Source organism: Anopheles merus, chromosome 2L, assembly GCF_017562075.2.
Source record: "Anopheles merus strain MAF chromosome 2L, AmerM5.1, whole genome shotgun sequence".
In the NCBI taxonomy this organism is placed as follows: Eukaryota; Metazoa; Arthropoda; class Insecta; order Diptera; family Culicidae; genus Anopheles; species Anopheles merus.
In genome coordinates, this window is record NC_054083.1 from 41,948,045 (window position 1) to 41,969,686 (window position 21,642).

At 46.2% G+C, this 21,642-nt stretch overlaps 1 protein-coding gene across 1 annotated transcript in view; it reads left to right on the top strand.

The window, feature by feature from the left end:
* The window catches only part of LOC121591778, a 133,808-nt gene that overhangs the window by 106,802 nt on the left and 5,364 nt on the right, over positions 1-21,642 (top strand). The window contains exons 8-13 of the mRNA XM_041912708.1: positions 1,402-1,487; positions 4,760-4,996; positions 18,058-18,216; positions 19,457-19,629; positions 20,409-20,602; positions 20,687-21,388. Coding sequence (XP_041768642.1) covers positions 1,402-1,487; positions 4,760-4,996; positions 18,058-18,216; positions 19,457-19,629; positions 20,409-20,602; positions 20,687-21,388 — 1,551 coding nt within the window. The remainder of the gene's footprint in view (positions 1-1,401; positions 1,488-4,759; positions 4,997-18,057; positions 18,217-19,456; positions 19,630-20,408; positions 20,603-20,686; positions 21,389-21,642) is intronic.

Consider the following 21,642-nt stretch of genomic DNA (forward strand, 5'->3'; position numbering starts at 1 on the left):
ATGTCAGCTCATAATCCGACCTGCCAAAACATGATGATATGAAGTTTAAACTACCGTCTCTTACACACCCGTTTGTGGTGTATGAATCGCAGGCTTCCCACACAACAAGCCTACATAAGCTTTCCACAACGATAAACCAACCAACTCATTTGTCGTAGTTGGGATTGTTTTCCTAGCCAGCTTGAGCCTGGTGCTTCAAAGTTCTCCTCTCCAAATCAACCACTTCTGTGAAACAATCTCCACCAGCGAGTGTGTGTGCGCGTCTTTACGTTTATGTGCTTTCCAAACGCCATGGGCAAAACTAACCCGTTCAATAAAATTCAAATTTATATCAATTCATACGAACGGCGGCTCTTCCAGCGGTAACCGAAAGCAACCGGGGCAAAGTTGTATCGATCCGTGTGCCCTAGCCACACGGTATCCGGTGCGAAGACGGGCGGCTCCTGTCAAGATCACGGGATGGATCAACTATTTTCCGACAAATTTTACCATTCCACCCGCCAGCACTATCCTTGCCAGCAGGTTCCGGTGGATGAGTTTTTTGTTAGTTGGCGCTTGAAAGCCCATCATCATGAATATGCATTAATGCCACGATGCCACGATCCTTCCTGGGGGCTAACTTTGCTATTCGGCCGGGCGGAGCGACGAGCCGGGGCAACGGGCAACGGAAGGATTATTGAAAATGTATATCAGTGTGTTGATACTAAGCGGATTCTCAGACACGGCAAAGGGGTTTGGCCCCCTGCCGCAGTAACGCGCTGTCTAGTGTTCACCGTAGGTTAAAGTTTTCCTTTTAACGGCAGCTTCTCGGGCGCATCGGACGCAAAGCAAACACGGGCAAAACCGATCTCTGTGTGTTTACGTACTTTACTTCGATCGTGGTCGCTCTCTCTCTCTCTCTCTCGCTCTCTTACTTTCACTCACGCTCTCTGCAAAAAGGATGGTTTTGTTGGCGCGTTTTCCCCCCCCCCCGGCGCCTGCAGGCAAACGCTCAATAAACGTATATTTCATTTGAATATAGATGAGCCCCGAGAAACACCCTTTTTCACTTGACCGCGTTCCGAGATCCGGTGCCTGCTCGGTACAGCCTGAAGCTTTTCATTTCGTGGTACGTTGCCAGGTACCGTGCATCCCTTCTCTCCCGTCCCAAGGTTACAACCAATCTCGACGCTTTATGGAACACTCCCCGGCTGTTCCGTAGGCGGCCTCGATCGACGCAGTTTAGAGTTCGATGCTGTTTACCTTTACCCGGGCACTTGCAGAGGGGTTTTGCAAATGCAGCTGAATGAATTTCCATTTCCGCTTAGATTGGCGTCCTCAGCACCACCACCGGCCGTACAACGGCGTGAATTATTAGTTTGTTTTTCATTCACCGTACACCTTCTCTCTTTCTCGTTGCAGGTCTTTCATGCACCGATGCAGGCCGGGACGCCGTTCGAATTTCGCATCCGGTACAAATTCATAAGTCAATCAGAGGCTATTGTCAGGTAAAATTATTCCTTCCAGTTGGTGAAGCCGCGCGCGGTCGGCTGTCGCTTCGATGTTGGCCTGTGTTGGGGAGGGTGCAAAAATAAGGAAGAAAAAGGGAAAAGAGCCTCGTTCAACGAGCGGGCTGAACGTGTAATGAGCAGGAGCATGTGTTGATGTGGGGATCAGGTTGGAGTTCCTGTAGGAATGGAGAACACGACTTTCCCCTTGTCCACGGTTGAAGTCCCAGTTTGAAGAATGGCTCGAGAAACGATCAAACACTCACATGGGACCGACACAAGCACCAACATCCGAGCGCACCGTTTTCCCATTCTAGGCTGCCTTCGCTGATAAATTTCTCCCCTATATTGCCAAGTATGCTCACGTACGCCCCACACTGACACGCCTCAGCGCCGGAACAACAAGGTACACCGCCACCCTGCCCGGAGTGGCCCGAAAACCTTGCCACTCGGAAGCTGACGAGGTTGAGGCTGAAATGCTGAAAGGAAATGAAACTTTAGTCACCTTGCAATCAAGCACCCAGCTGTGCCGCCTGCTTCGCTACGGTTTGTCGGGCAGGATCTCAAAACCGGTACCGTGGAATTGCCTACCGATCGATTCCGGCCACACGGTGACAGTTGCGTTATTGCAAGTCAATGCTTTCCCGGGATTTACTGGATGGGTTGCCCTTTCTTGCCTCCGTTTTTCTCAGAATTGATAGTTTGTACCATGTGGGGTCCTAAGCGCTACATGTTCATATTTCCATATGATTTGATTCCTTGAATCACCGTTCCTCTACTCAATCGCCATTGCAGAAGAAAGGGCAAACTTTCCCTCAACCTTTTTCCACCCTGAGCTTCCACACTGTACAGCTTTCAAAATGTTTTCCCGCGAAAAAGCAAGAAGAAAAAACACACACACCCAGCCAGCAAAGATAACCGACCGATCTCTCAGCCAAATGGGGTAAGTTTGCCGGGCAAATTGCAAAAGCAAATGTTGCGATTGGCATCGATTCAATCAGAAACGGTTCAGAGAGGAAGACGAAATGCTAAGGTACTCTGTGCACTGTGCACCCCCCGAGTGTTCAGCCAGAAACGAGGAAATTGGTCAGCAAACGAATGACGATTCCCCCCACCCACCAAACAGACAGTAGTAGTGCAGTAGTGCAGTGCTGTCAACATGACATTGGGGTCAAAAATATTTACCTTTCCCCTAGCTGCAACGATGCTGCTACAACGGTGCTCTCGGAAATGGCGGTCGAGGGGGGGGCGTGTTTGCAATTTACTTTTTGATTGGTTAATTTATCGTACAGCTAAAAATGTTTTCATTTGCTCTGATCGGGCAGCAACAACCGGTAGACGGGCTGGGTAGAGTGCTTCTTGGCAGCAGTAATGCTTGCTAATGGATACATTTTGCAACCCTGCATGTTCAACTGTTTTTTTGCAAATTCAATGATATTCCAGGAAAGGATTAAGTTGTAAATGGACGATACTGGAAAAAGTTTTCCACCCATCAGCTAGCAGCTAAGATTGTCTGCAAGTTCTGTAAGGTGGCCGTATGTTCTCATCTCATGAAAGGAGATTGAGTGCATTGGGATAAGTTTTGTAGTTTGTAGGAGTTTAAAACTAGAGCCTTCGAAGAGGAGATATCCTGAAAATTTGCAGCAAAAAGGGAATTAAACTGATGGAAAGTGTGATTGCCGCTACATTTCTGGAATTAAAAAGAGAAATATTCTGATAGATTGGTAAGCTATTGTAGAGCTTTACACTTTCATGAAAGCTCTCCCATGAGACGGAGTAAGAATAACAAAGGTCTACCGCTTTGGATATTGATGTGTTTTTATCGGTTTCCTTATCGGTTACAAAAGCATGGACTGAATGCAAACCAAAGCTAATACAACGAAAACAATAGTTATAAATTCAGGAATAAGAATGAAAGATTAGAATTTGCCAAGGAAGGATTATGATAGAGACAAACAATGAGTCCAGAATCGGGATAGCCAAACGACTGGAACACACTGGAACATCAGCAAAACCCCAATGATCGAGCGCACAGCATATTTCTGATTTGCCATCTCCAAAGCGATGCGTTTTCTTCACAGCTTCCTCTTCTTATTTCCCAGCACAATGGAAATTCAATCCCAATCATACCGAAACACACCAATACCATGCTGTAACCAGACTTGCTCAGGCTGCTCTTTGTTGTAGCCGAAAAGCGATGGAAAGCTTTAGCTTCAACGACCGGTTTACTGCACACCAAGTGTCCCATTGAGAATTTCCGGAGCCATGCAGATGTACGAACTACTGGCGGCAAATGTTGCACAAGTCGCAAGTCAACGAAGCATAGTGTGCGCAAAAAACAACACACAACCACCTGATCCAATCAGAGATGGAAATGCTGTTATCAAATTGGATATTGAAATGTTAAATAATTCAAACGAATGGAATACTGTTGGGGTATGGTAGGTTGGTAAAAAGGGGAAGCAAAACACGGTAAAGACATGCCGAGTCGATCGATTGATGCTGACAGCAGTGAAGAAGCGGGCAACCAGAACACAGAACTATCCAACTTGCTCAGCAGGAATCGAGAAGCTTTTAAATCAAAACCGAAAAGCAAACCAAACCAAGTGTCCCCGGTTTCACCCATCTAGTCCAGTCCCATTTTTGTACTAGTATTCGATTCTATTTATTTTGTTCTCACTTTCATCCATCTTGCCATTTTCCCTACTTTGCTGCATCTCCACTTCCCTCCCTATTTTCCATGCCGTTTTCTTCAACTCAATTTGAAACCGATGAGGCGGAAAATTGAGCTCCAAAACCAAAAGCGCTTGTTTGCGTAAGAAGAAACGGTACGGTGGAACGCGCCCGGTGCGTTAAAATATTCTTTTCCACCGGCACGACTCATCATTTCGCTTGTTGTGGCTACATCAGGCCTTTGCCTTCGCTGTTGTTCTTCGCCCTTTATCGAGTGTCCTTTGTAGCGTTTTTGGGTGCAGGGCGGTGGAGTCGATGAAATGGAATAATTTACATCGTATCTTTGCCTACTTCGATTAAAACCGACGCTCTGTTATTCGAAGCGAGCTCTTTGTGGCGGTTGTTAAGGCTTCGAAATCGATACTGCCTCGCGAAGGACGGCGGAAACTCGTTTGCGCGCAGCGTGTCACGTTACTTTGTGAATGAAATAATGATTCGCCGTGCCCCAACCAACCAACATCGAGGTGACCGTTGCTCGTTCTTGCTGTTACATGTTCTTTACAATTGTCACTCACTTTGCACATGCTTATTCCACCCAGGTACGGGGCACCGAGCGAGCTGCTCGAGCTGGGCCGGGTCACGCCCGGGACGTACTGTACGCGCCAGTATGACGAATGCTACCGGAAAAAGTGTCGCCTGCAGAGCCCCAACTATCCGGGCATGTACCCGCGCAACGTCACCTGCTACTGGACCATCCGGCAGAAGGTGGTGCCGACCTGCAAGCATGCGATGGTCGCTATCAGCCAGGAGAACGAGCACAAAGCACTAGTGAAACGGTAAGTGCGGTGAAGCGATGGAGAAGTGTCTAATCTAAAGCTATCTAAAGCGTGTTTAAAGGTTAGAAAGTTTATTCTGTGTACGGTTTGTTTACAGTCAAACGAAAGATAACAGCTATCGGTGCTCCACATTCGTCCATTATTCCATCATTCAACTATAAATGTATTCATTTGTAAAGCCTTTTCAACCTTCTCAAGGCGACAATGCTGATGTTGATCATGATTGAACTGTACATAAAAAATCAAGAAATGTAAAACATGTCGAGTTTGTTGGTAGACAACAGCCACATGAAGACTATAATGGCTGTAAATAATGCTTAACTTTAAAAGCTTCTATGCATTCCTTCAAAGATTAAAAGGCTTCCAGGAAAGACAGCTTCAAATGTGGAATATAACTGTCCCGGAGGCTCCGGAATAGCATGAAAGCTTTTCTATTTCAAAGGGAACTGAAGCTGAAGGTCGATGTTTGACGTCAACTTGCTTTCTAGCAACTTGCTAATTGATACTCTTGAATATTTCTTAACACAATGCAGGGAATAATGTTACGTTAATCAGAAAAAAAAACAAAAATCACGCAATTCTTCAGAAGGACTTGAGTGCTGTTTTCATTTAGTGAAAACAAAGAATTTGCCCTATAAAACGTTACTTTCAAGCCTTTAAGAAGGAGTAACAAACAATAAAAAAAATGTGTTTTTCGCCCCAAAAATATGTTATCCCTCCGCCAGGAAACTAATCCTATTGTCTACAGGTCCGCTTACTGCACACAAAACTTCTGCAGCTTAAAGCATTACCCACCACCGGACAAGTCTTTGCAGCAGCAGCAGCAGCAGCAGCTAACTCCTTCCCTTTTCGGAAAGAAAATGGCCATTTCTTGTTGACTTCTGCTGAGTTTTCCGCGCGGCCAAAGCTTTTACGCAAACAAATGGGTTCCGCGATGAAAGATAGCTTTAAACTTTGCTTAAAACTTGCTGGCTTTTCGCTGGCCGGGCGGCAACCACTGTACTTTTAAATTGTGTTAAAAAAAAACTGCCAACAGCAACCACCAAGCCGCAGCTTGTATCGTGGTGGTGAAAAGAAGCCACACACACACACACACACACACACACACACACACACACACACACACACACACACACACACACACACACACACACACACACCACACACACACACACACACACACACACACACACACACACACACACACACACACACACACACACACACACACACACACTCCAAAAAAAAAGTCAGTGTATCTCGGGCTGCATTTGCAAGGGGAGAAGAAGTCAACTAGCGCGTCGTGTCTAAAATTAGGCTAGACTTTTGCGATATTTTTGTATACAAAACTACACACACACAGACACGGTGCAATGGGGCGCTATGTTTAAGTGACTGCTAAAAGTGCCGCAGTTTTAGCGAACCAGCTAAGAATGCCAACTGGCTGGCCGGCTGGTTGAAAATGGGTAGCGAGCGAGAGAGAGTGAGAGAGAGAGAGTGGGAGAGAGTGAAACGAACTTTTCACTTTATAATGTGTTTCCTCTTGTTAGACGATTGTTTTCCTTGCCCTCACTTGTGACGCCTCGAGCTGCCTTCCAACCCCCCCTCTTTGGGTGACACAGGGACACCCGGGACGCCACTTTTGCACTGTTTGTTTCCCAGGGTTTTTTTTGTCGTATTTAATTCTTTTCCCCCCTATTGCTCGTGTTTTGTAGCGACCCGTAACAAGTTCGCTACACAGTTCGGCGCTACTTCTTTCGCTTTTGTCAATGCGGTACTTGTTCCGTGGTTCGTTTGTGAGTTTTTTTTTCTCTCGTCTTGCCTTCTCTGGGGAACTTGGCATTCGCCAACTCAAACAGAGCGTGTGCAAAACTTTTCACACAACTTTTCATTAATTTAATTCCGTTTTCCGCTATCCACACACACACACACACATACACAGAGACTGTATGGTTCTCCACTCAGAGGAGACCACTCATTGCTCATTCCATGCCTCCACAAACCCCTTTTTGTTTTATCCTAGATCTTGCACCTGACCACTTTGCCCACTCCCTGCTAAATCCTCCATACAACTACACCTGGAGGGGAAGGGAGGGAACGTGGGAGCATTGGATTTCTTTTCAAGTTTTGTTTCTACATTAGACAGCCAAAAGCTTGCAACAAAACCATTGTTTGAGGTTTGAAATTAGGCAAAAAGGCTTCGTTTTCGAATGCCAAATTCTGCGGGAAAGGAAAATCGCAGTCCAAAATCGTAAAACTACCCACTACCGCCGATCACAGGAATGGCTTCAGCGTGGAGCAGCGCAACACAGAACAGAAAAAAAACATTCCTCCAGTGATGTGCCGGGCTAGTGGCGAAAAGAAACAACTTTAGAAAGAAACACACCACACCGCAGCCCACCCCGCAGTGATCAGTCCCCGTTGCCACGCACGCACACACACACACATACACACGCGGACGGACCAAGGGGCAAAGAGTGTGGGCACAAATTTATTTAATAATTCAGCTCGTATTAAAAGCTTTCCTGAGTGGCAGCGCTGTGTGGAAGCGCGCGGCCAAACCTCCTGTTCTGGGAACTGTACCTCACACACACACACACACACACACACACACACACACACACACACACACACACACACACACACACTGCGGAAATAGCAAAGTCGTTCGCTTCCTTCGCTCGCACTGCACTGCGGAGCACCCGGGCCCCGGAAACAGAACGCCACCGGAAATGAACACCCGAAGAAAGTTGTGTACGTATGGTGGTAGAGGTGTTTCTGCTGTCGCAGGCAGGGCAGCAACGGTGTGGGTCTTTGGAGAGGGGAGCGAAATTACCAAACGAAATGGAATTTAAAAGTTGTATGAGATCTTTTCCAACCCCTTTTCTTCTGCTGCAGCACCGAATAGAGCGCCGCAGCTAAGGTGATGGTTTGGAAGGTGTATTTTTATCGACACGCGAAACGCGAAAGCTTCGCTGCTTCGTTTGCCGGCTCGAGAGGATGGTTGAAAAACAATTGCTACCGGAAACCGGTCGCACAAGTGGAATGGAATTTCTCTCTTCCTTCTTTTTTTTGTTTTTTTTTTTGCTTACGCAAAGCACTTTAAGCTTTCATCTAGCGAGCGGACGTTTCTTGGCAGCGCCACACGGTTTCAGTGGAAAATGCGAAAATTTCTAATTTCAACTCATTTTGGTGCGAAAATCCCCGAATTTGGCTGGCATTTTTGGGCCGAGTGAATTGCTGTATTTTCTTGAGGTGCTTGAGATTGTCTTTTGCTTCGTGCGTTTTTTTACGTACGTACGCACCTGAACAGTGAAATGAACATGGCTACACGCGGAAGAGCACCGGGAAACACTGTTCGTACGGTAGGAAATTTGCATAACATGGGGAAAAACACACACATCGCCAGGACGCGATATCTGTAAAGCTGAAGTAAATGATTTCGTTCAGCATCGGATTAACGGTTACAATGGTTGCTTACGTGTGTGTGTGTGGGCATGTAAGGCGTGTGCAATTGTTGATAAGGATATAGGTTCAGGTTGTGGTACACCTTGTTGTAGCACTTTTTTTTTCTATATGCAGCATTTTCTTTTTATCTCGTAATAGAACATGAAGATGAGAAACGCCATGTTTATGGATGGAAAGTGGTAGCTTACATCTAAGTATTTTTTGTAAGGGGAGGAAATTGCTATTCAAGCCGTTGTGAACGAGGTGACTACAAGCACAGATTTGTTGCCATGCTGGAAAGGGAAGGATTAACCACCTATAATGAGGCGCCGTGGAACGTTTGCGTGTGGTGGTTGTGCGGAGAAAGCGTATTTAATCTATAGAGAAGGCTTTGCAATTTAAAATATATATATGGCAGTAGACTTAAATAATTCAAAATTCAACCGTACAAAGATTGCAGGTGTATAATGTCATGAAATCGTCAGGAAAATCAAGAAGAATGTTGAACTATTTTATCTCTTTTTAGAGCTCAATATTGTCAATAAACTAAACAAACCATTACAGGGGCCACATCCATGATCTAAACATGCTCATATAGCTATTGAACCGTTTAGAACGCGATTGAGCTGCATGAAAGTAGGCGTTGACAAGCTCTATGATGCTATTGGGCTGAAAAGTCTTTACGTATTGTTTCAGAAACCCCTGTAATTTTGGACCTAGAGCAATTTAGACGGCATAATTTGATAGCATTAAATTGTGTTTCATTTAATACACTGTCTACTTAAGTGTACAAACATACGCAGGGAATTAAAAATCACTCATCATTACCTCTAAAATGAAAATTGTTGCATTCCAAACAACCAAACACTTCATGTTCAGCTTCAAACCAACTCAATCAGCGCTTGATTGATGCGCAGATAGATAAAACACACACATACACACACAAACTGCTCACCTGTCAATCTGTTAGCAAAATAAAACGTCAATCCGTGTCCCAATTTGGCTTCAAAAAGCCGCACCACTGTTTAAATACTCGTCCAATCCGAGTATCCAGCGTACCACCGCATTCACCCGCACCGAGGGGTGTTGGGGGGAGGAGGGGGTGGCAAGCAATTTTCAACATAATTATCGTCGTTCCCTTCATCGTAAACAACATATTCGACATAGTCATGCTCACTGTCGCGTGACGCCGTTCCCTGGGCGCCTCCATCACGCGTTCACAGTTTTATTTTATTTTATTTTGATTTAACTTTCCGCTTGCTATGTTGTTGTTTTTTTTTTTTTTGGTCCTACATGTCACGTAAATGAGGCGGAAGTTTCACTTAGGGTGCGTGTTTCTCGCGGTCTTTCCGCAACCCGGATGTCTGGTGCGGATCGAACGAAAGGAAGGAGACAAAAACAAAGGCATGGCAAGTTGCTGTCCCAAGTGGGAAATGGCCGCTAAAAGCACATCTCACCTTCCTTCCTACACTGTGCGGGTGTGTGCGTGTGTGCACCTTCCTACACTCTCGCACACATGTATCCACTAGCACCATTTCCAGTACGCTGCCCATTAGTTGGGTGCGCACGGCAGCAGCAGATCGTTAACATAATTAATAATGAATCATTATGAAAATTTTCCGGAAATTATTTTAATCCAACGTGGCACCAGTTGGAGTACGAACGTGGACTGGGCAGCAAAGGACTAGCGTGTATGGGAAAAAAAACACACCACCCAAGCACCAAAAACACTCCTCCCAAAGGGTCCGTTTTTGGCATTGGTTTGGACTGGCTTCGAACGGTCTTCCTTCACACAAACACAACTACAGCTCACGAACGCAAAAGTGCTCAAGAAAATGGGCTCAACTCCCTTACACCCTACTTCCTTCCTTTGTCATCAGCTCTTGCACGTTCCGTAAACGGCGCCCAGTCACGCGAATCGTCCGTCATCGGAAAAATCAACCTTCACCTTCCTTCCCTCACTGTTTATGGGCGCTCCTGTTCGCGGGCTGGTAAAATTGTTATACTTATGAATTAATGTTTAATTTTCCTTCCGTTTTCCCACCCCCATACCCCGTCTAAAGACTGATTCGCACCCACTCTGGTTCTCTTCCCCTGGTTTTGCTGCTATTATCGACGTCATCAACCACTTTGTCGCTTCTTTCTTGGCCGCGCCGGCACGGGTGGGGAAAAGTGTTACAAGCGCAAGTAAAACTTTGACTTCTGTCTATGAGGGTTTGGTGTTTTTTTTTCTCCTTATTGTTTTTCATCGGCAAGACGCTGCCCCACTAGACGCGGATCCTTTAGTTCAGCAGAAGCATTCCAGCACGAGCTGAAGAATTCATTCACCGTGGTCGAGATGAAGTCCCATTTCAAGTGGGACGTTTCCAGTGTTATCGCCCATTCGAAAAACCTCCCACTACCAATCCCCTTTACAAAAGCAATCAAGAAAACACACTGTTCTTTGGGGTAGGGGTCACTGTGAACCCGATGTTCGGTGAACCGCGCGCGGGCGCCGTCGAGATTGGAGCGATTGGAAGCCCCAAAAACCGGAAAGAAGCCGTTTTCGTCCGATAAGCGTAACTAAATCTCAAATTTGCCTACAGTTTGTGTTCAGCAAAGGGACCGAAAAAGGGACCTACCAACCACACCCTCAGAGGCATGCCCATTGCCGATGATTAATGATTCTGGCGAGGGCTTTGGCCCGCGCGAAACCACCCTACAGATCTGAGTCCAGAGCCGGCAAAGAACCATTGATTTGCGTGAAGCTGGTCGAGATTTGACCGTGCCAGACAGCTAGGGGGGGTGGGAGACTCAGCAAGAGACTCCGTCGCAAGGGAAACGTCTTCGATAGGATCAACATCGTCGTCTTACAGCACAAGTTAACACGAGCTTAATCAGATTTTTCCGAGATCTGATCGCGCGAGAAACTTTCCCTGCTCGCTCGGATTTGCAATCGCTGCGGTGGTGTGGTCGTTGATAAATGTTAGCGCCCAGGACGTCAAAAGGACGCTGTTGACCGGTAGCACTAAATCTTTCATCTTTTTGAAATGCGTGGTTTGGGACGGGGACGGGGGGGGGGGTGGAATTTCCACCAGCAAGCAGGGTGCTTTTTATGCGGTGACTACGAGGTGTGAAGTTAATTGGTTTTCTTCGAGCGAAATTTGCGGGCCTATATTCGGTGTGCAGACAGGTGGGCAGGGCAGTGCAGGGCTTGGAATGGAAAAAAAATGGTAAATTCTGTCAGATGTTTGAAAGGATGTGCAAGCGTGCTTTAAGTGGAAAGAGGGTCTTTGGGGAGTATTTTTTAAAGCTAAAATTGCTCCTTTAAATGCTAATCGCAAGACGATTTTTTTTTTGGCGTGATTTCCATAAACATTCGCTTGCTCATGGTAACATAATTTGTGCTTAGCGTGGTTAATCTATTCTCGAATTCGAGTAAACAAGCGTCATTTGAACGGCTGTAACAAGTTGTCAGCTGTCATGTTGGATGATACGAGTCTAGTGAAGCCATCTAATCGAATTACTTGCGATTTTTGGATGGAGGAAGTAAAAATAACACCAAAAATGGCAGAAATAATAACGTACTTTTAAATCAATACGGAAATTGATTTAACCACAACATTTGAAGAGTATGCTTAAGGCATATGGCAGCTGTAATTACTGTTTTGATTTGCAGACAAAATTTATGAAACAAGCTAATTCGTTTCTATTAATCAAAGTCTTAACTTAAGAGCTTAAAAGCGATCAAATATTTTGTATTTCAACTGTACTTTTGTGTAAAAGTACTTGATAATGCTAAGCATTTCCAGCTCTTAAACTACTACCATGTAACAGTCGAACAAGTTTTCTTATCGAATGTATAAGAAAAGCTTACCAAATAGTGCAATGAATCCTAAAATGAGCAACGTCATGCAGTCAGACAAAGGCAACTTAAAACAAACAACCAAAAACGTCACTGTTCAAACCTTTCTATCTTATCCTGGAATAAATCACTGGCACGTTTAGCCAGGAAAAGCCACCAGTAACCCTTATCTTACTTACAATTCCAACCGCCCAACCGCCCATTCGTGTGAACCACTCTCTTCGCAGCGCGCTTACAACTATGCGCCACAACTTTTAATTAGAGTTAAGAACAATGCGGCCACACGGCGCAAAACGAAACCGCAAAACCACGTGTCTATAGTCATTTTCATTGCCAGCGACAAAAACGACCCTGTGGGAAAGTGTGCGTTGCTGAGCATCAAATTTCGAGTGTTTTGCAGTGAGCTAAGGGAAACTTTTGCGTGTCTCCCGTTCGAAAATGCTCACCAGCACACACACAAACACACACACACACTGTCACCGATCGTCTATAAATCATTCATCGACCGATTTAAGTGAGGTGCTGCCGACTCACTGCCGTTCAATTGCTTCGCTTTTTTAAGCATCTGACAATTGTTTGCCATTGCGTTGGCGTCCTTCCGTCGTAAGGATTTATTTCCTCCTCTTTGCACCAAACCTTTGCTCAATCCTTTCTTTTTCCTTACTGTTGTTGGTTGAGTGAGCGATGGTCTTGGGATTTGGAAAGACGCAAGAAACAATTTTCTCACGCTTTCGGTTTTGATTTTCAGTTTCGCCTCTGTTTTCAACCATCGTTTCGGCACGATTTACTACCGCTCGGTACTTCCGCTGTCGGTTTCCGGTTTCAAAGACAAATGTCGCCCTTTCTTGTTTCCCCTCCGTTTACTACGCTTGTTTGGAAAGAAAGTTGTGAGCCTTCTTTCCCGACAACTTCATTGCGGTGTCCTTGGGTGGGAAAAAGGGGAGCAAAAAACCAATGTCTTCGATTGTCACCAAGGCCCTCCGGGGGAATCTGGGACAAACTGGGACAATGACGCTTGAGAGAAAAAGAGAGAGAGAGAGAGGGAAAAACTCGTTGTAAAATTTCACTCCTACACCAGGCGCAGCACAACACTCACGAAAATCTCAACCCTTACCGGAGGGCGGTGTACTAAAGCTGCTGGAAAAATGGGTTTGCAAAATCGCAAAACAGAAACGATGACACCGTTTTGGTACGAGCGGTAGAAAAAACGGCACCGACGAGCTTCTCGCTTGCTTGGTTCTTGTTTTATGTGTGTTTTTGTCTTCACCGCCGCTGTTGCGGGTTGAAAAATCTGTTTTCCTTTCACGCTAGCGCGTGCACAGGCAGTGCAAGAGCAGAGCTGACAAAGAGGAAAAATCGGAAGTCGTTTCACTCTCGTTTCAAAACCCGGCAAAATGGGGATTTTTATTCCATGCCGGGCCGCTTTTCCGCGCCGTTCGACAGGTTTAGCGCCTTCGGCAGCGTCCACAGCAGCAAAGAGGCTTAGAGAAGGGACCGAAAAACCTGCAGAAAACCACAACATCGAACCAGCTACGGCAAATGCAAGGGGAAAACGATAAACGGAAAGTGATAAAAATATCTAATTTATGAACTAGTCCGAGGGAGCTTCTTTTTGCCTTTTTTTCGTCCCTAAAGACGGTCGCTAGTTGCTCGTTGAAAGGAAGAAGGGCTTCCTTTGCTGTTTTCCTGGAGGCTTGCGATCCTTTTCACCGACAATATTAAGCGGGTGGGGTTTTTTTTCCACCACCCATGAACCTGCTTGTGGAGTAAAACAACAAACCGGGTACGAGCATGTCTTCGCGGTGAGTAAAAAACGCCGCCATTATTGCCCCAACATTAAAGGTAATGAAAATCGAATTACCACCGTACCGCGTACAACCCACCAGTCCCATTTACTGCCGGTGAGGTTTAATACTGTTTAAGAGGGAGCAAAGAATCCTCAAAACACCACAACACTGCCCTGTTTGTGTAGCTTTACGATTCGATGCCCCTTTCGCATTTCGTGAGCAACTTTATTCCAATCACGGCTGGGAGCTGTCGATTTTCTCTTAAATGTTGCTGAAAACTGCTGCTCGTTCCCCGATACGTACACAGTGTAAGCCCGCTTCTCTTCCCTAACATAAACAGTGATTGTGCAACGTGCTGCTCACATCCGCCCAACAACTGCAGCTCAAGTGAAGTGAAGTGAAGGAAATTGCTTCGTGACCGTTCGTGGTTTGGGCCTCCCCAAAAACCACTACATTTTCACTTCAACAACCCAGCGAAAAGTGAAACAATAATTTTCTTTTCGTAACAATTGCCACACTTCCTGCTGTTTCCTCTGGTTTGCAAGTGGGTTTTTTTGTCTGCCAGGAAGAGGTCGATGCGTTTTTTCGCCTGTTTACGCTGTTGCCTGTGCTGCCGAAAGCGTCGAGTCGTGTTTCAACGAGGCACGGACACAGGCAGGGCTGTAGGATGGGGTTAAAAATCCATTCACACATAACACACATAACACACACACACACACACACACACACACACACACACACACACACACACACACACACACACACACACACACACACACACCAAAACCAGTAGTTTATTAACCTCCGGAAAAGTCACGCCCGGGGATATGGCGCACAGGGAAGAAAACAATTGCAAGTGCTGCTTGCTACAACCATTGAGCGGCAAAATAATAATAACTTTCCCTCAGCACAGCAGCCAAATGCATTTCCCCTGCTCCTTTACAGTTGGTGTAAATTTGGGACAGGAAATGAGAGAGGGAGGGAGAAAGGAGATTGGAGGGAAAATTCGTTCACGCGTGTTCACTTCGGTTGTTCTCGTGCACTCGTTCGATGGTGCCGGCGTTTGGGCGAGATTCTTGTAAGCGCCCTTCAGCTTCGGTGCTCGATTTTCCACTCTGCCAAACTGTTTCCCCCAGCACCAAAACTAACCGACACTCGAAATCAAACCAATTCATTTGGGCACGAGTGTGTATGCATGTGTGTGTTTTTCTGTTGTTCGAGCATTGGTTTATGAGAAAAGTTTTACCATTTTGCAATGGAACCGCTGTGAAAAGTGGCTTGAAACAAACGGTTGCCCCGTTGCAGCACGCGAAACGATCGTTGGGTCCCATGTGTGTGTGAGTGTGTGTGTGTGTGTGTGTGTGTGTGTGTGTGTGTGTGTGTGTGTGTGTGTGTGTGTGTGTGTGTGTGTGTGTGTGTGTGTGTGTGTGTGTGTGTGTGTGTGTGTGTGTGTGTGTGTGTGTGTGTGTGTGTGTGTGTGTGTGTGTGTGTGTGTGTGTGTGTGTGTGGAAGGTTTGCGGAAGTGAATACTAAACTACGCAGAGAGAGAGATAGGGGTCGTTTTTCGGGTTTTGGCTGGTGGTAGTGTAAATATGAATAGTGATAGAGTTTTTTTTTGTACTTTTGCTTTGCTTTACTGCCCCTTACGGCACAAAAAAAAAAAAACAATCCACCCAGCACGACGATCATCATCCTCCGACAACAGTTCGACAGGAACTTTGACGTTGCAGGGGAGAAGCACAAAAAAAAACAAAAAAAAAAGGAGGGACGACGCATAAAATACGCTTTATCATGGCACCCAGTACAACAAAAACCGCTCCGACACTGCATCCGTTCGCGTGAATTGTTTGTGCGTTCATGTGTGTATGTGTAGGTTGAAACTTTACCTTCAGCACTGGAGTGCACCGGCAAGCCACCCAATTGCATAAACATTCATACATGGTTGCACAAGTTGCGCTGTTGCAAAATTGCATTACATCCTTGTTTTAGTTTGTCCGTCCTTTTTTTTTTTGGTGCATCTCTTCTGCAAACACCCCAGCCCAACAGTCACTTGAAGGATGCTTTCGGTGCTCGGTCTCTCGTTACCATGGCAATGCCATTCCCGGTGTAACACACACACACCGCTTGATGCGCTTCCGCAGCGCAAGGTTACGCAACCATATGATGGGACGGATTTGAGGGCACGTGTTAGTGTAGGCACCACGGAAACGATTCGGTCTGTAACTTTTTTAATTGCAAAAAGCCAAAGCGGAATTGAAACTGAGGGAGAGTTTGAGCGGACGGCAAAGAAAAATCAAGCAAAAAAAAAGAACCTTTGTGGTTGACGAATGGTCGACAGGATAAAATTGACTCCGAACGGCCACAGTGAGTTGGCATCAAATCTAGTGTGCCTCTAGAGCTGGGTTGGGATTTATTTTACCCCGGACCACAATAGGTTGCAAAGGGCAATGCTTTCACAAAACCAGAGTGAGAAGCAAACAGCAAGCGAGTTGCTGTGTTTGACCATACACACACACTCATTAAAACTTTCCACCTGCTTGTATGGCAGGTTTGGGTTCGACGGACCAAACACACTCCCGCTATACGCCAGGGAAAGTTGCCGTGGGTGTTAGCAACGATTCAAACTCGCTCGTACACTGGCAATGGAAAAGAATCGTTCCCGGGGACATCAGGACATCGTCGGGACTCTTGCCCGTCCGCTGAAGCAATGGGCGGGAAATTGGGGATCCGAATGCGCAATGGTGATAGTGGGTTTTGATAGCGCAAGTTAGCATCGCTTTTCCGGCACGATGTGTAGTTTCTGCCGCATTACGCCGTGTCCGTCCGAGATGTACTTTTCTGTGCTGGCCTAATTGGCCACGGTGGGTGCAACTTTTTACAGCCATATGTAGTCCATTACCTGACGCAAGCTAAGGTGATAAAGAGAGAGAGAGAGAGAGAGAGAGAGAGAGCATCGATAGGATACGAAATCGTTGAGTTATTGTGACTCTGTTAATTGGCTTTACTGTGTCGATGATATTGAGGAGTTTAGTTGATAGGGTATTGTTTTTTTAATATTTTTTGGTTCAATTTGCTTCATTCGCTCGCTTCCTTTCTTCGTTAAATTGTATTCCAAACTTAGTTACAGGGTATCCACGATTTATTGGTTGGTTGTCGTAATTGTTTGGGCCTGTTTCACGATTTATTCACCATTTCCCATATACATTTCGTTCCCACGATTTATTGGTATCGTACCATTGGACATCAATATAATACAACCAAATAATTCGGGAGAACGTCCAATAAATCTTTAAAACGTACCAAAAAAACAATGGGAAGCAACCAAAAATGTTCGGGAAATAGAGAACCAAAACCTTGAGAAACACTATATGCGCCTAAAGATATGCAAAATGAAAAGCAAAACCGCCCAATAAACTCTCAACAATTGCTAACTTTCATCATTGCATACATTTAGGCGCACAAAATCCATTCAGGAGTAAATACAAACTTACAGGATTCGATGTATTGTGATTCAATTCAATTGTTGTTGGCTAAGCCCACCATCTATCAGTAAAAATCACAATCTGCAGTAGTCATGGCTCGATGGGGATCTTCTCATGATAAATCTGAGCAGAGTAATAATTTATAATTAATTTGATAAATATATCATAAATAACTATTTTCAAAAAGTTAAACCTAGCATAATTTAGCTATACGTTGCGTTGTAACAAAATCTACGGAGTTATAAAACAATCCACTCAAGCGACATCTCACCCGGAGGAGTTTGTAACTCACCCTCCTGATACACATTTCATACGAATTGCTTCCAACATCAACATTTCACTGTAAGCCCGCTCCAGGCACTACACAGCACCGTCTGGCAATTAAAACTGTTTATCATTATTCCTTGAACTATCATCAGCAGCGAATTCGCCGAAAAATTGACATATTTTCACATTTTGCTCATCTTGTTTCACCAACGCAACGCTCCTTCACACTTCCAGATCCATCGCGAGCCTAAACAAAACGGCACGAGCGGTGCGGGCCTGGTCGGACTGTACGGGCGAGCGGGATCATCTGATCTTCTACGACGGCAGCAGCACCAACGATCCCGTCCTGGCGAAGTACTGCGGCGGCGACTGGCTGCCACGGGTCGTGTCGCGGTAAGTGTATGCTACCCCGCTTTTGCATATGGGAATATTTCTTTGAGGGATTGCATAATTAAGCACATGGGACGCGAGTGTGTGTGTGTGTGTGTTTTCCTGTGTAACTAGATAAGCAGTTCTACACAATCGAAACAAAGGAACAAACAACACTCGCTCTACGGCGACACAATGAACAAACACAGAATGATGCGAGATGCGACTCATCGCTAGAGAATTAAAAGATGCTCCAACTTCAAATCCAACCCATCCTTCTTCCCCCACCAAAAAAATGGGAACAAATTTTAACTCTTTACAGTGAGGAAATGAAATGAGTTTCCTTCGCGTTCAACGATCCTTCGGGCTGAAGATGGATGTTATTAGAGAAATTTGAAGCAAAAAACTCTTATGCCGCCGAAAAACAAGCGTTCCATCCACGGCGTTTTGATGCCAACAGTCTGATATGTAGCAGAATTGTCGGTTCCGGGGAACTTTCATTAAGCCTTTTCAAAAGCTTTCGAGTGAAGAAAACTGAACAAATGAAACGTTGAGCAAAAAAAGAATCCAGCAACGCCGAAATTGTATCCCGCTGTAAGTCAAAAAGATTATTTGAAGTACCAACCACCGCGTTCTCTGTAATCTCGTGCACCGTCGGCATAGGGTGAGTGTGAAATATGCCTCCCGGGTTTGTGCCTGTGTGGTTGAGTGTGTGTGTGTGTGTGCTTGAATGTGTATTTTTCTGTGTGCCAAAGCGCCAGAAAACTTTTCTCATTTTGGTGATAATATAACTTATGTTTCCCTTGGTGGCAGATCGCAGACAGCATGAAAAGGACATGCCCATGCCCATGCCCAAACCAAAGAGAGAGCAATGGGAAGCAAGCAGCCAACAGCAACACACATACCCCAAAAATACCAACAAAAAAAACAAACGAACAAAACGAAGGAAGAAATGTTTGCCAGCAATCCGTGGTGTGTAATATCTTCACATGCTCCACGTGCTGGATTAAACCGGATGAGTGCTCGGGCGGTGCAAAAGAGCCCGCAAGGGAAACGAGATGAACAAGCGTGCGACGGGAAACGAGATGAACAAGCGTGCGATATGATTGAGAAGTTGCGAACGTGTGAATAATTGTCGCGGGAGGGCTTGAGAACATTAAGATTAAATATATATATATAAAACTGTCGCACCACACCAAGAAGAATCCTTTTGCAGCTGTAACAAAATTTAACACACATTACTTACCCTTCTCTCCCCGAACAGTGGACCGGAAATGCTGATCGCCTTCCATTCGAGCCCGTTCTCGGCCCCGCTCCAGTCGGGCCAGTCGAACCGTGGCTTCGAGCTGGACGTTGACATTCTGTTTGCCGATTCCGACTCGTACGACTTTGCCCAGGGCAGCAAGTGTGAGTTTCACATCAACGCAACGAATCCAGGTAGGTTTTTTTTTCGTGGTTGTCTTGTTGTTGTTGCACCCGCTACAATAACACTTAGCGTAATTTGGGCTAGTAAAAGCTTAAGGGGCGGGGAGTAGAGCATGAAAAGAAGCGATCCTAAATTCTATTAACGCACTGCGAGTGACAGCTGTCGGTGGACGGTGTAAATTTGTGCCGATGTCATAACAATTGCTTCAAAATTTGCCAACTGGCTTCAGCAAAAAAAAAAAAAAAACGGGAGCTTTGTGCTGCGTGGACACGAACATCAGCCCCGTTTAAAACACGTTCCGTCCATTTCGTACACAAACAACATTTAAACAAGCCATCGAACCACGGGGCAGGACGGTCAGAAAAGGGCGACATACAATGCTGGAACATGGAAACGGTTTTCCCTCGTTTCCATCGAGAGTCGGGGGCGAGTGAAAAGTGTATGAAAGAAAATCAATTTACATCAAGCTTAACGCACGGAGCCAAAGCCCTCCCCGCACTAGATCCGTCTATCGATGGGGCGGCTCCTAAGCCGCACGATCGATGGCGCGTATATTTAGAGAGAGAGGGAGAGCAAGGGGCAAGGGGCACGGGACCTTCCGTAACAATGACACAGCAGCAGCCGCCGACAACGACGGCAATCTGAGCTGGCGGGGAATGATAAATTCAATTTCCTGTAGCAACACTTTTAGAGCGGTTGCGTCACACGGCAGAGAGACCTTCGAGCATAGCTTGCCACGCTTTTCCCATCATTTCGCTTCCCTTTTTGGCTGCGCTTTGTCCCTTCACAGATGAAGTGCTGCTGTCGCGACGGGGCCGGATGGGCCATCTGCTGAGCCCGCGCCACACACTCGCACCGAACACGACCTGCACGTACTACTTTCACGGGCTGCCGACGGATTTGATCTGGATCTCGTTCACCCACTACCACCTGCAGATACTGCAGCCGAGCAGCAGCGGGAGCGATAACTCCACCATTGGACGGGTATGTGTGTGTGTGTGTGTGTGTGTGTGTGACACAGAGGAAAACTCTCTTATCACTGTCCGCTGATTGATGGATTTTTCACAGAACGAGTCACCTCTGCCGTGGATTACCCGTACGCGCATTTGGGACAGTGCTGGTACGTTTGTCCCCGTGCGTACCACTTCCCCGGCAAGCGTACTATCCTCGCCGAGCGGTGCTGCTAGCTCCCCCGGCTACGGCTCGACGCTCGGTGCCGGTGCGGCATCGGTACTGCCCGGGCTAACCACGACGACGGCACTGTACCAGCAGCTAATGAACCGAACCGTCAACAGCTACTACACCGGTGTCAATCAGAACGGCAAGAGCCTCAAGATCAATGTGGACAACGTGTGGAACCCGGTCGACCAGTACATCTACGGGCCGACGGTGAACAGTATCTTCAACCAGCCGCCACCAACGGCACCGAGCGATGGCGTTCGGGGTCGTGGGAGTTCGGCATACAGTTCATCCGGATCGCAGGATAAGTATTCGAAGCACAAGGGCGGCAAGTCGGATATTGGGGCAGGCAATTACGTGCAATCGGTGCGGCACGGGAAGGACTCGTCCGGTGGGTACGATCTAGCGAAGGATCATGGCCGCAAGGATCGAGGATCGTCCAAATCAGCCTACGGCTCGCGCCGTCTAATGGCGGAGTTTTTCGACAACGAGGCGCCGAAGCTGTGCGATCACATGACGCTGGAGAGTAAGGGACATCGGATGCGACCCTGCACACCGCTGGAGAGCTACGTTAGCACGGGGCGGGATTTGGTAAGTATGTGAGGAAGTTTGGTATGGCGGACTAGTGATGAGGAATGAAGAATCGTGGGTTCCTTCTGGTTTATGATCTGGAGAATTCAGAATTCATATCAGGATCAAAATAGAATTGAACTCCACAATTTCGGACAAATGAAAACTTCTATCAAACTCCAAGTCCAAACGGGATTCATCTTTGCAATTCCAGACGAATCCGGACGTATTCGCTTGAACTTATCTGCATGATCCGCTTGATGAATCTTGATGAA